This window comes from Aulostomus chinensis, chromosome 2 (genome assembly GCF_037954235.1).
Source record: "Aulostomus chinensis isolate RoL2024-O1b breed Wild chromosome 2, RoL_Achi_v1.0, whole genome shotgun sequence".
NCBI classification, from domain to species: domain Eukaryota; kingdom Metazoa; phylum Chordata; class Actinopteri; order Syngnathiformes; family Aulostomidae; genus Aulostomus; species Aulostomus chinensis.
In genome coordinates this window covers 24193511-24208464 of record NC_141321.1, presented here as the reverse complement: position 1 = coordinate 24208464, position 14954 = coordinate 24193511, and the positions used below count along the sequence as shown (strand labels likewise).

At 41.4% G+C, this 14954-nt stretch overlaps 2 protein-coding genes across 4 annotated transcripts in view; one reads left to right on the top strand and one right to left on the bottom strand.

The window, feature by feature from the left end:
• itsn2b (intersectin 2b) overlaps positions 1 to 5680 on the bottom strand; it is a 35207-nt gene extending 29527 nt beyond the window's left edge. Inside the window, exons 1-3 of one of the 3 annotated variants that reach the window (XM_086186164.1) lie at positions 5345 to 5680; positions 5163 to 5239; positions 4331 to 4601 (exon numbers count right to left, since the gene is read on the bottom strand). The gene's annotated coding sequence lies outside the window, so the exon portion shown is untranslated. The remainder of the gene's footprint in view (positions 1 to 4330; positions 4602 to 5162; positions 5240 to 5344) is intronic. The other 2 variants (XM_086186155.1, XM_086186146.1) reach the window with 2 other exon arrangements.
• On the top strand, positions 5277 to 14577 carry gcfc2 (GC-rich sequence DNA-binding factor 2). Its single transcript, XM_086186175.1, has 18 exons — positions 5277 to 5690; positions 6393 to 6494; positions 6853 to 7035; positions 7364 to 7612; positions 8011 to 8114; positions 8275 to 8432; positions 8929 to 9112; positions 9195 to 9318; positions 9950 to 9992; positions 10389 to 10486; positions 11327 to 11526; positions 11639 to 11783; positions 12286 to 12407; positions 12870 to 12946; positions 13046 to 13112; positions 13223 to 13369; positions 13500 to 13636; positions 14124 to 14577. Exons 1-18 carry the CDS (start codon positions 5369 to 5371, stop codon positions 14254 to 14256), a joined length of 2595 nt encoding a protein of 864 aa, XP_086042301.1. The 5' UTR covers positions 5277 to 5368; the 3' UTR covers positions 14257 to 14577.
• The last annotated feature ends 377 nt before the right edge of the window (positions 14578 to 14954 follow it).

Genomic DNA, 14954 nt, shown 5'->3' with positions numbered 1-14954 from the left:
AATTTGGTTGGTGGTACGTACTGTTTGTATAGCTCTCCAGTCAACAAACTTACATTCTTTTATATAAAAAAAACAAAACACATACATTTTCTTATTTCACTTTTTGCCCATGATTTCATTGTTTTTCAGAGGTCAGGAACTGTACAACCAAATTTTAGTTCATCTTTTTGGGAGCTGAAAATAATTGGCTTAAACAGTGTCATATCAATCACAGGCCCCACAATTTAGAGATTATAGTCGCAGACTTTATGATCCAGGAAATATTTTATCAGTGTTCAAAAAAAAAAAAAAAATCAACATAGTATTGTGTCCTAAGGAAAAATGTGATTTCGCTCTAGCTCATGCAGACTGAAGGTTGTGTAAAACCATTTTGGTGCGCTGGTCATGTTCGGTGAAAATAAGCCCGGTAATTTTTGTGTAATCCTGCTCGCAGATAAAATGCAAACCAACTGACACAAGTGACAACTGCAAAAGTTTGAAACATTCTTTTGGAGTTACTTTACAGCAAACCCCAACATAGTTTTACTATCCAAGTAGACAGGTGCAAGTGGTAGCAGACCACTGACCAGTTGGCGAGGAACGGTTCTGTGCAACTTTTTCACAATATCTTCAATATTTTTTTGCCAGGCTTACTATTATCCCAGTTTCTGTTAACTGGGATCCACAGTTGCCTTTAAATGCATTTAAACATATTGAAGGTTATCAACCTGCATATTTTCTTTTGACTGAATATTAACAACATTCTTCTGAGGATGAAGATCATCCACGACAATCCTAAGGCTCAAGTGAAGCGGCACGCTACATTTCCTCAGAGGGTGGTCCGCCTTTTTATTCGTGGCTTTGTTGGCCAGACCTCCAGTGCTTCGTTTGGGCTTCAGCCACTGTTGAAAGGTCACGTTGAAACTCTCAGTCAGTATACACACAACATTGAACACTGTTGGATAAATAGGCTGGCTGTCGTTGACATTGTTAGCTGCTATGAACCCTGTACTGAATATCTCTGTGTCCTTCTCTCATTGCATCGCTGCACGTCCACTCTTCATTAACGCACCTTGTAAAAAACAAAACAACTGCATCTGGGAAAAAGAACCAACAATACATTAAAATGAAGCTTTCCTCCTCTCTCAAACCATCTACTTCCTCATTCCCTGACTGTCTTTCAGATTGTCTGTCTCTGTGTCTCAGATCTACCGGCCTCACCGGTGGTCTGACCCTGAGCTGTCTTCGTTCCGAAACAAGCCCTGCTTGGCCAGCTACTGTTGTTCTAGGAAACAACGGACTTTCTAGCGCCTCGCTCACTGACCTCACCCCAATGACATCAACTCCATCCACATTATTTCCAGCCCATGACTTTCGCTTTCCTTCTTTGTTTCTCTCCGTTTCCCCTTTTCCTCAATTAGTTCATTTCTGACTCAGGATCATTCGAGCTAAAGGACTTTTGACTTAAACATCAAAGATGAGCCTCTTCTATTTAGTTGTCCCTGAGTACACAGGACCTGATGGCTGCACGCATAAATGCCATAGAGCTACTCTTCATCTTTTTAGCCATTCAGGCTGTTTCAGAAACGGTCTGTGAATCTGTGCAGCTGGCTTCCCTACTGATATCCTAGCACAGCAAATCCACCTCCACCATCAAAAGTAACTGTTCCACTCATTCAGAAAGCATTGCAAGTGTTTCAGATTGGCTTTGATTAACACTGCTTGCACTGTCATGATGTTTTCTTAAGAGGCAAGGCATGCCTCTCCCTGCTGAAGCTGAATTTGCCCTGCCCTAATCTGTCCACAGATCAGGATACGACTGGGCTGGAGGACACACTGATAAAATGTTTTTATAATATTAAATAGATTTCAATCTGGTTCTTTAATGCTGTACTGGGTTTATACTGGATCTGTTTCAACAACATTATCTTTGGTCAGATGTGTGCTGGCAGGCTCTGAGGGTCTCGCCTTGAGAAGACTAGTAAACACTACAGCTAGGTTAAAAGTAGGGGTGGAGGGAGAAAAATCGATACCACGTGGAACTGCAATATTTTGCATGACCGTGTTTGTAGGAAATTCCCCCCAGGGGTTCAAGAGATGATCGCAAACAGGACATACATATGTTTAGACAGACAGACGGATGCATGTACATGATAATGTACGAACATGATGACCTACAACTCTCACTGGCGTAGGGTCTTAATTAACAGGTTTGGGACTGTGCTGATTGGTCCGTCTGTTTGTGACAACCACCAGTACTGGTATGAAGCTGCTGTAATAAGAAGTTGTGCCATGTTTGATTCCAGGGATATCATTTTCACTTGAATAAGAGTTTAAAAAAAGAAAGAAAAAAAATGTATTTTTGGCAGTACTCGGTATATTACACTATATTCATTACTGCGATGCTTAACTTGTAATTGCAAATCATAATGTGACATGAATATCAAGATAGCATTGTATCACAGGGCCTCTGGCGATTCCCACCCAAAACCAACAAGTCTGTTAAGGTTACATTGTTGCAACGTCGTAGCAAGAGTCAAGCTCTCAGTCAGCGTGCTAAGTTATGTGCATGTCTTCAAATGTACCAGTGGTAAAGCATGCAAATGTCTTTAAACAAGCACATTAACATTTTGGAAATATGTTTATTGTCCATCCTCCCCACGGCCAGAAAGGAAGATCATACCCTGCTCTCACCTGTGCATGCAGTAGGGACCTGAGACCCACAGAAACTGACAGGATGCTAGTTAGCTTAGCATAATTTGTGGTTGTGGATGGCAAGTAATAGCATACCTAAGTCAAAATAAACTTTTCTCCTCTATTAATATAACACAAGTTGAGCAAATTATTAATGACGACAACAGTTTAAATTTACTGAAATTTTTTTCTGAATCAGGCACACAGTCTGAAATATTATCCTGCCAACCTGCTGGGTTTGACGCAGCACATGAGAACCTCCTTGTAGCTTCAGTTCCCAAAACAAAACATTTGTTGACAACTACTGGAGCTGCAGCTACGATAAGAAAGGAAGAATTTGTGAGGAGAGGATGATTACGTCTGGACAAACCAGAATACAAGAGCATGTGCGCTACTGAGGCTTTACTACATGATGTACTGTAGTACACGCACCATCCCCTACAGGGGCTTTTCAGCACATTACATCAGCCTCCTCACACTGAATTTCTCCACTTCACACTCTGCTTAAAAAAAAAAAAAAAAAAAAAAATCAGTCTTGTCATTTCTCATACTTCATTGTTTTCAGTACAAATGCTCACATATTATTTCCTGATAGCCAGAATACTGAAAGATGGAGGCACTGAGCTTCTACTGTCTTATCAAGTAACAACTGCTTTGCCCTGAAATTTGCATAGGAATCAACATTTGGGATGAACGATAGCGACTGAGAACTGCATCGTGATATTTCACGGTAGTCTCTTCTTCTGGAGAGCCATGCAAGAACATAAACTTTGATCCAAAAAAAGTGACCAAAAAAAAAAAAGAGCATCATCCGTTAACTAAAGCCAGGACAAACACGTACAGATACTTCTAAAAATAATGTTAATAAAGTGCAAATATACCTAAAGCTGTACAGTAATGATATGAAAAATGATCAGCATTGGGAGGATTTTTAAGGATATGCAAGGATGGTGGGATGTTCCCCAGCATCCCTTGTCATTTAATTCAACTCATCTGATCTCAGGTGCAGAATAAATTGTCAGTAACTATGAAATTCACCCCACAGAACTGTTCTGGGTTCGTTTTAACCTCCAGTGACGCTTATTCTCACAAGGATCTGACTGTTCCTACTGGATATCAGCCAGATCAAAAGGTCCCACTACGGGACAACGACAGAGCCTGGATGGATATGTCAAAATGAATGTAAGAGCAGCGGTGCTAGAATGAGGACCTCAGATGTTCAAAAGAAGAGAAAAGCTCATTTGTGTCTCTGGTGAGTGTTTGAAAGACAAGCTGCCGGAGTAACATTCCCTGATCACTTGTCACCTGCCTGCCAGAGACATGCCTGCAACCTGCTCGACTAGTTTGAATCGAGAGGAATTTAGGAGACTTTTCCAGCAAATCTGCTTCCCCAAACCTCCCACCTATACTGGCTCAACACTTTTCATAACATCCAGCAGCCCCAGTTTTCTGGAATCATAACTGACTTAACTTCCATCCCTGATAGTTTTTGAAGACTCCTGCATGACCGCCTTTGTTGATGTTGTCGCGTAATTTTGAATTAAACGTATTTAAACACATGAAATCACTTCTTTAATCTGATTGGATCTGTTTTACTAACAACTACAACCATATCAAACTTTACACTCGTGCTTAGATAAGCAGTTTTGTTGCGTACCTCTCTCACCGCGGCCCAAAAAAAAACATAAAAAGCCCAACTTCCGAGCTGCAGAGGGGGCCGAAGTTGTCATCCACCTCTTCTGGATGGTTCTCCAAACAAACTGAAGAGGTTTAGTGTCAGACGAGACCAGAAACTGCTCCAGATATGTTGAAGTTTAGCGGCGGAGCTACTTGAAGAACCTGTTGCTGACAGCTCGGTGTGTCACACCAACAACATGGCTGACAACGAGTGATCAGCGGCCGAGCGGCGCTGTTAGCTTCTGGCCGGCCTGAGTGGGAGGAGAGAGACGGCCGGGGAGGAATACAAGTGGAACAGATGGAGAAGGAGAACAATTAATGGGAGGACTCTAGAAGGAGAGCAGCCGAAGCTACAGTCTTTTTAAAATGTACAAACAGCCTCATATTAACTTTGGTTCGATCATACATTGATATGAAATCAGAATAATAATTTTCCCATTTATAAGTTTAATTTATTAGCAGCCATACTTTATAAGACTTTTCCTTTAATTGTGGTTAGTATGGAGATTATTTGATAAGAGGTGTTGATGAGGACGACCTGGTTTACAAACTAACATGCTATCACGCTAACAAACTAGCTGAAACGGGACTGACGTTGCAGTTTACTGCCAATGTTTCATTCCATACAACATTTTTATAAGTAGATAAGTTGCTACATTTCTGTAATTTCAGTTATGCATACACACTACATAACCCACCATGCACTGCAATCTATTTTACGGAGTGGAAAATTAAGGAACGTTACAAGGTTAAAATGTTTCATAAAGCTACAGATTTCGATCATGAGATACAGAAGAATAGGTGTTTTATACCTTTGTTTGTTGTTTTGTGCCATAAAATCTGAACCTGATGTTTCTGTCCGACACAAAAGGTGGCGGTATGCTCCCGTCTACGTCGGTTCAATCCGGTATTAAGATCAGGGAAGAAGAATAAGAAAAAGGTCGATTTACGCTCTATTTTGCGACGCTGGTAAACACTTTACGACAAGTCATACCTCGGTGTTTTTCTGTGCGTAGAAATGTTCAACAAAAAGCCCCGCAGGAACTTTCGACAGAGAAAAGAAGAGTCCAGTGACGAGGAGGACAAACAAAAGGACAACAGAGATGGAGAGAAGGATGAGAAGGCAGGAGTTGTGGTAAATAAGCCGTCCAAAGTGGCCCACGGCCGCGGGATCACTTGCACCTCAAAGCGGGAAGTTACTCCATTAGAGCCGGATGGTCGTGAAGGAGAGGACGGCGAGAAGTTTGAAGCAACAGCAGATACAGAAGAGACGGGGAAAGACAAGGAAGGCATTAAGAAGAAAACAAGCACAGTCCTCAGTTTCTCTGACGACAAAGAAGGTAGACGACTTAAAACGTGGCTGTTTAAAATCAACATCGACACGTTAACCTCAGACCTTTAAGGCAGCCTTAAACGTTAACGTGACGACAGCTGGTGATAAAGTGGCTAGCCTAGAAACATTTGCCAACCACAATTTATTTGTGTTTAAGTCTGTTTCATATAAACTTTTTGTTTTCTTTTTGAAATAAATTAAAAAATCTGTGTCGAGTATGAGGGACAATTCATAGGTTGTCAGCTGCCGAGCCAGAGCCTTCAGGGGTCACAGAAGTCCCTTGGTCACTTCATGACGTCAACTGATTTCAGGAACCCCAAATATTATTGTTCAAATTTGAATTACACCACCATCCTGGCTGTCCTTCTCTGGCTAATGTCATGACCCAGCTAGAAGGGCTCTCTCCTGTCCAGGTGAGGGAATCCTAGTCATCCAGACCACACTTATCAGACCCAGTTCCTCTCCACTGCTACTCCTCCTCCTGGGATTTCAGTCTCTTAAAACATTCAGTGGTTCGGCGTCACACAAGTAGTCAGTTCTGAATCTCTAAATCCAATGTGTGATTAAATGTCGATTACTTTTTTATGAGATCATGTTCAACATAGTTTAACCCAATGCTGGGAAATTCTTTGAACCATATATGAACTAGATAGGGCTGAATTTTATCTCCCAACTCTGACTGTTTTGACTTTTTTTTTTACCGATTCAGCCTTGGAGCCAGAGTTTAAGTTGAAGAAGTCATCTGAGAAAGCTGTGCTGTTTCAAGCTCGGCGGAAGGAGGCTCCACCTGCCAGGACCACCCAAAGCACTGGTGGGTGCACATAGACACGTGGACATTATGACACTACAGTTGGTTTTGAGTCATTTAGTGAGCATCACATCACATCACATATTCTCTTTATTACCTCTGCCAAGGAGGGATGTGATCACCAGCGCTGGTTTGTGTGATTGTTAGGAGGATACCCTAGAAATGTTGATGGATTTTTATGAAATTTGGTAAAATGATTAAACTTGGGTTGAGGTACAATCACTCAGTTTCTTTAATTGATCCGTTTAATTTATTGCGTTATCAGTGGTTACAGTGTGATTTATTGCATTGTCAGTGGTTACATTTTCTGTGGATAATGCTCATATTGACTTGTCTTATCCCTGGCTGTACTCCTTTCCAGAACCAGCAGGTGCAGGTGTCCCACCATCTGATTCTCCGGGGCAGGATTATGGCAGCCAGGCTTCATCACCCCAGAGTCTTCCCCTCAGTGATAATATTGACGACGACGACGATGATGAAGACGAAGATGCTGCCGCATCCCCTACATCAAGCTATAGCTCTAAATCCTCTCTTAATAAGCCAAGTATGTGATATGATGGGTGAGACACAGTAAGAAAGTTAGGCCCCGCCTCCACATGCTGTGTTTTTCCTGGCTGAAATGCAGGGGCAGATTGCTGGAGAGCAATGAAGCTCCTTAACAATGCTTCATCTCAGCTACTTTACATTGTGTTTGTGCTGCAATAGATATTTGAATATGCTAATATATACTATTACTGCCCCTGGGAAGTACAGTGGTCTGATGTGAACATTCTATGGAGTTTTTATTATCATTATTATTATTTTGTATAGATATTAGCATTGTCATTTTCATTGACAGTCTATTTGTTTGTCATTTATGTTCTTCTATTCAGTAATCATCCCGAATGCTAAGGCGATTGAGGCAGCCAGGAGGCAGCGACGCAACACTCGAGCCCAGAAAGAGTACATCCCGCTGGGCAAAGACGGTCAGAGCTCTGCTGGGAGCACGCCAGATCACTACACTCGGGGGGACGAAGACCCAGTTGATGATGATGATGATGACGAGCTCGACAACCACGAAAGAAGAATTGAGTTTGCCCCTCGATTGAAAAGCATCAAGGAGAGGATTGCTGAGAGACTTGGTATGAGAGGAAGGGGAGATGGGGTGTGTGTGTGTGTGTGTGGGGGGGGGGGGGGGGTTGAGATGCAAGTACAGGAAGTGTGACTGAAGTAGAAGGTGAGGAGAGAGGGGACAGAGAGTGCTTGAGAGAAATGTTTGGGGAGGGGGAAAAGAATGTGTGCATACGAGGGAAACGCCATTGTAAAGTCAGTATGCAGCGTGTTTCCTGATAATGGTCCACTGGTGTTATTCAGATAAACATGGAGTTTGTTGACCTGTTTTTCTTGGAGCAATGGACTAGTACAGAATTCAACTAAAATGGCCTGTTATTTATATTACAGAACGACTGTATCAAGTGCTGTTCTATGTTTTGCACCACACGGTGGGAACATAACTAGAACTCATTTGTTTGTGTATCAGGAGGAAGTGACAGCAATAGTTTGTCAGGGACTGAAGATGAGGAGCAGGAACTTTGGGAGGAGACACAAATTGGAAAGGGATTCAAGAGACAACCAGGAGAACAGGTATGAAAGTCTTGCTATCTTTTTTGATGACCAACTTGCTCTAGTTTTCCTTTCTTGACCCATCCAGTAATGCATCTCTCTTACGGAACTGTGGTGTACTAGCATCTAATTTTCGTCCTCCGACATCCTTTAACCCCCTCCATCATCTTCTTGCCCTCAGAGCCCGTCTGGCAGTGAGTCCAGCAGCACCACCAGCACCAACAGCAAACACGAGAGACAGCGTAGCCAAAAGAAGAAGAAATCCAAAGAGATCAAGAAGATCCCTGAGACGCTTCCTTCTATCACTGTCTCAATGGTCAAGAGGAGAATCTCTGGAAAGTAGGTGTGCTTATCCTAATTTTACACCAGGTCATTGATTTGATATATGAATGATGAACTCCTCCCTCTAAGATGCAGCCCATCTTATGGAGTTGTTTTTTTCTGTAAAAATCGTGCAATAAAAACTAATATCTTATTCACTAGTGTAAAAATGTAAATATGTACAAAAACATACCTCCTTATCTTCTTGATTTTCTATTTTTTTCTTTATTGAATATTGTTTGTATTACTATTTTTAAGATTGTGTTTCATTTCTATTTAGCTCATACATACTGTATATACCTTTGATAGGTTACGTCCGCCTTATTTATCCTCACTGTGAAATGGAGCACTGCAGTCCAACAAGTTCCCGCAAGGGATTAATAAAGGATTTCTGATTCTGACATGTTGATGTCATGTCTCAATATCACAACAAACCATTCCCTAATCAATTACTACACCATTAAATGTATCATTTCAAACTTTCAAATCCGCACGTGTTTGTCCTTCTGTCTAGACTGGACTCTCTGAAGGAGGTCTATAGAGCACGGCAGGCTGAGCTCAGTAAAATGGAGTTTGATGTTGAGAGTGCAAAAACCTCTGCAGAAACTCTGGAGGAAAATTCTCCAGAGAGCCAGCTGAAGTTTTACAGGTCCATGACCCTCTATACCCACAACTTGGTGGAGTGTCTGCGGGAGAAGGTAAGAAATGAACAGCTCTGTTGGTCTCTCCTTTTGTACTAGAAGCAAATTTGTCAAGAAATGACGTGTTTGTTGACCGCAGGTTGTCGAGATCAACTCGTTGGAACTGGAGCTTCACACTCTGCTGTCAGGCCAGATGGAGGCGCTGTTGGCTGAGAGACAACAGAAGATCATGGAGCACGCTGATGACCTGCAGCAGCACAGCTGTGAGTGACTGTTGTGTGTCTGTGTGCGCGCTTGTGATCAGGCTGGACACATTTCCTGTGTGTTTAAACATAGTTAGGAATTCAAGTTCGATGTTGAATGGATATTGTAGTGTCCCAGAGAAATACAGCTGCAACCACTGCGACTGGACTTATCTTGCAGTTATTTCAATGACTATAACATTTGATCAGCATTTTTTAGCTGCAACTCCAGAATGATCCTACCGATTTTAGCTGCTGTTGTTTTGAATTACACAAGGAAACTGCTGAGTGCTACAGTCACCCCAGCTCCCCAGTATAAATGCTCACAGCGGCCTGGGGGACTTGCATTGGCTCCATGTTGAGCCAGTGTACAACCATAAGCCTCAAGTTTCAACCAAAAAAGTGAAAGTAGTGGTCATCGAAAGACTTTTAAATATTCTCAGCATTTTAAATGAAAGATAAAAGAAGTCCAGATGCTTCACTTTGATTTGTGTCCATTTTGTTGTTATTTTAGGCAACTGACAATCACCGATGTGGTAATTTCAAGTCACGGAAGGATGCATGAGTGAATATGAAGGCTTCTGAGCAGTTGAATATGAAACAGTTTCCCAGAAGGGACAATCCTATTTACTGTCTCTTGTCTCATTTGTAGCTGGTACAGATGGTCAGAGAGGAAGCTCATCTGAAACTGAAGGGTGAGTCTGAAATAAAAATATCAAAATGGGATATATATTGCTTTCTTACTTATTTTCATACATTATATTAAATACATATAAATTCTGTGCACACACAAAAAAAAACAACCTTTTTTTTTTTTACTCATCAGTTTAAAATACTCACACATCCTGCCTTTTTTTAAGAAGCTCTCCCTGGTGCTTTATTTGTGTAATGCTGCTGGAAGACGAACAAATCAGCAGATGCAGATAGAAGCATCGTCATCACAGAGACACCACCTGAGCTCAGTGGCACCCACAGCAAGTCCTCTGTTCAGTACCAAGCCAGACAGATCATTAGTTTATTACTAAACAAGGATTTGAAGGCTCTCTGGAATATATGTACTCTTGCACTGACACTTTACCCGTGTGTTGCAGTGAGACAAACACCGGTGTTAAAGCTGAGGATGATTTTGACATACCTGAAGACACACGGCCCTCAGTGGAGGAGCAAGAGGATCTGCAGAAGCAGAAAGGTGAGCACAACAACAGCCTAAGCCAAGCAGCAGTCGAGCAAGGAGTTCTAGCTTAGGATTGATTTAGAAACTTTTTCTCTTGACTCGATAGAAACGTTGACCTTCAGTTAGGAGGTTTGGTTGACCCTGGTGTTTCATATGATACATGCAACCCTCCCAGTTTATATTGAAATGTTTTAGTATTAATTGATTTATTAGCTTGTGTTTGTTTGTTTTTAACCATCCTGGTAATTATAGATTTAATTTACACGATATTAAAAGTCATTAACCTCCAGTGGAAATGAATAGAATCACAATATGTGACTGAGCGTTCTGTGATTGTTTGAAAGATTGGGACTGATCCTAGTTATCTGCTGCTGTTGCATTTTTCCAGTTGCTGTTTTGTGATCACCTTCCTGGGTTTATATCTTCATAAAAAATCAGCAGATGCCATGAAATTAAAAAAATGGGAGGCCTGGAGAAGCTTTGGAAAGTCCAGATAGTTTTGTAGAAGTCATGGAAATTTGAGGAAGGTCTGTATTGGTTAGATTGTAATTAAAATGGTCAGGAAGATGAATGACGCCCCTTGCTGATGTGACGTTGACTGTGTCCGGCAGTTGGCAGTTTGAGCTGATATGAATTTGTGCTAAGCAGGAAAAATGAATGTCTGGCTTCCCTTGAATGAGCGTTGGGCAAAACTGTCTACTTCTACTTTAACAGTGAATTATCCCACATGTACTGACTAGCCTATACCAGAACACAATAGCTACTTAGCTGCACGTCAGTCCCAGATGCCGGTATTAGTCATACATATAAACACACTCATGCGTGATCTCTGTGCTGTGTTGTCTGTCCCTCTAGCTGACATCCTGCTCAGGTCCCAGGCTGTATTTTCTGACGTTCAGGATGAGTTCTGCGATGTTAAAAAGATTTTGTTTCGCTTTGAAGAATGGAGAAGATTCTACTCCGAGTCCTACCACAGTGCCTATATCTCTCTGTGTCTGCCCAAGTTGCTAAACCCTATCATAAGGCATCAGCTCCTGACCTGGAACCCTCTCAGGGTACTTCAACATATGGACACACACACACACACGAGCTGACTCATCACGCCATTATAGTGGGAATAAGCGGTCAGTCATATTTGATGTGTTACCGTGGGTTTGTGTGTTTCAGGATGCGAGCTCTGACTTTGAAAACCTCCCGTGGTTCACAGCAGTGGAGACCTTCTGTCACGGCCACGGCCACCAAGAGTTGGACTACATAGACAGACAGATGCTAGCTAATGTCATAGAAAGGACTGTCCTGCCCAAAATAACTGGTAACACCCACTTGTCCACATATTTTTCTTTTCCATGAACTAAACATTAGCCACATTATACAGTGTAATATGTTAAAATGCAGATTGAAGTGAAAGAGCAGTTAAAGGCTGTTTGAAGTTATACAGTAACAAGTACCATCGAGATCTAATTTCAGTAACTGATTTTTTTTTTTTTTTTTTTTAACCTGCTCAATAGAAAAGAGTACCTTTGAAAATCCAGGTCTCTTATTTCAATTTACTCATTATAAAAATAGAGAGTTTAATTTCAGCCAGCGCTAAAAATAATAACATGATCGTGAATACAGGTCATGTGAGGATTTCTAAATGGGAAAGGCTCACAGTCATCATCTGACACCCCAGTGGTTCTCTGCATCCTGCTCAAGTGAACTCTCCTCAACAGGAAACAAGCAAATGTCGAGTTCCTCCGAGTTATTTGGCAAACTTGGAATCCACCAACCTTCCCACCCTCACACTCCACCTATGTCTTTGTCTCTCCGATCAGCCTTTGTGGAGTTGGTGTGGGATCCCATGTCCCTCCATGAGTCAGTCCATCTGGCTGAGGTTTGTCACAGACTGAGGGAGGACTATTCCATCTTTGAAGGGGACCAGAGCAAACCAGTCAAGGTACAGCTGCGATTGCAAATGTCCTGCTTCTATGGCTGTTGAAACCACATCATGCTACATTGTTTTAAAACGAAGCTTTTTGGTTTAAAGTAACAGTTAAAATACACCAGGACTGTCAACAGTGTCAGAAGGGCAGAGCAGACCATTTACCTGCTGCACTGGTTCTGTCAGCACTGCAGGCTTGTTGTCTCCCAGCTGCATGCTTGGTTCTTTTTGGAGATTCTCAGCTGAATCCACAGTTTGACGTGATGTGATCAGCTGCTCTGCAGGATTCATATGGATCATTTTCACTGCAGGATCGTTAATAGACATTTCTTTGATCTATATTCATGTGGAGAAAAAAAAAACCCCACACTGATCTTCTTCCTTGTGTTGCCTCTGATACATTGAGATACTAGTTAAATCATTTAAGGGAATTCAGTCAAAGTGCATTAGTTCTTGTGTGTATCTGCGTCCATGCAGACTCTCATTGAGGTTGTGGCTGGCCGACTGAGGAGATGTGTTGATGACGAGATCTTCATCCCCCTCTATCCCCAAAAGTCAGTTTCTTCTCTTGGCTCCTATATTTAATACATGAATGGGAATCAGTCAAAGTAACCTTTACAGTCTTTTCAATCTTTTGTTGTTGTCTATTCAAGGTTCCTAGAAGACAGGCTGTCTCCTCAGAGTCGCTTTAGGGACCAGCAGTTCTGGACCGCCATAAAAGTAAAGTTCACACTTTTTGTTAAAACACTTGAGTATCTCAAGCTTTCAATGTGGACAAAGCTGAATATTAAAAAAAAATAACTGCTGTTTGGTTGTTTTTGGTCTGTTAGCTACTAGGTAACATGGGGAAATGGGATCTCCTGCTTCCTGAGTCGGTCCTGAAGGAACTGATGTTGGACAAACTGCTGAACAGATACCTGATGGTCACCCTGTCCAGTCACACACTGCCCAATAATGATCTCCATGCATGCAGAAGGGTATTTGGATTGACATGTTTTTGCCATCCGTGTTCTTTTGTCTTAATTTAGGGTCTCACTAACTATTTTGGTGCTGGTGTTCCCTACATTTGCATGCTTACCCTGCTCTATTTTCTCTCTCTCTCCTCAGATTGCTGATTGTCTTCCACTCCGTTGGTTTGGAGAAGAGATTGCTCGTGTGCCTGTGCTCCAGTCTCTCACTAACCACCTGGTTCAGAAAGTTCACACCATTTGTAAGCAGCAGCCTGGTGAAAATCCAACCACGAGGTAATGGGAACAATATGTGTGTTTCTGTGAGGGGTCCGGGGGCTCACAGTCATGAAAACCTGGGAAACTCATGGAGTTTGAATTTCCGGGCTTTTAAATGTTTGAAAAATAAATAAAGCCGGAAAAGTTGTGTAAATTTAAATCACAAAAACCTACATAATCGAGTGTGTTTTGTTCTGTTAAGATTGACTGACAGAGGAAAACGTATTTTGGTGAATCAATTTATTAATCGATTGGTTATTTATTTAAATACGTGTTGCTAAATCATGAAATGTATGGGTAAAAATGTGTACGAACACTGGGCGTAATGGTGCCCCATGAATGAGGAAATACTTGAGTTTTCCTCTGAATGATTCCAGCAGCCTCATCTATGTCACTGGCATACGTTGGCAGCTGTAGCAGAAGATTACAGTCCGACTGGGTCGTCTCTATGTTCTCCGTAGGTACAGAACATCCGTCTAATCCAGACTTGTGTTCCTGTGTTTAGGTCTGCGGTGGTTGAAGTGCTCCAAGTTCTGAGCCGACTCAGGTGTCATGACTCCATCATGGCTTTAGCAGAACAATACCACTACCAAGACATGGTCTACTCCCACCAGCTGCTGAATCAAGACGAGGTGTGAACCCCAACCACACTGCAGCCTGCAAGACAACAAACTGTACTGATGACTTCTTCAGCTCCAAAAACTGCCAGCAGAAATTGTGTAGGATAAAGGACTGATGAATTATTGATCATTTTTTTTGTCAAAAGTAGTTTTTTTTAATAAGTAATATTTGTATATTTTATAAATAAATAATTTGTATTTTTTTTTGTGTGAAAAGTTTGTATTCAGTAACACTGTCCAACCTCAGAGTTTTTAAGTAATGTTTGAATGAATTTCTTGTAAATTGTCACTGATGTCATGTGTAGGAATAAATGGCTAAACCAAAACAGATTTGACACCCTGTCTGATTAAGTGTTCATTATTCATCAATATTTGTAGCTAGTAAAATAGATTTTGACAAATACATTTTTTTTTTCAGACCTTATCTTAAATTGTAAATCTGTCCGAGTCATCATTCATCATTATCTCAAACCAGAGACTTCGGATCAGGCAGTGTGAACTGTAAAGAAGATAAAATTACAGTGGTGGAAGAAGTACGCAGTTCCTTTACTAACATAAGTATAAATACACCAATGAAATACTACTCTGGTTAAAGTCTCCATTAAAAATTCTACTTATATTTACAGTAGAAAAGTATTTGAGTTAACCTGAGTATCAAAGTAAAAGAGAGCTGCTGGTAAATCTTTTTTTTTTTTCCACAAAGTAACTTCAGATAA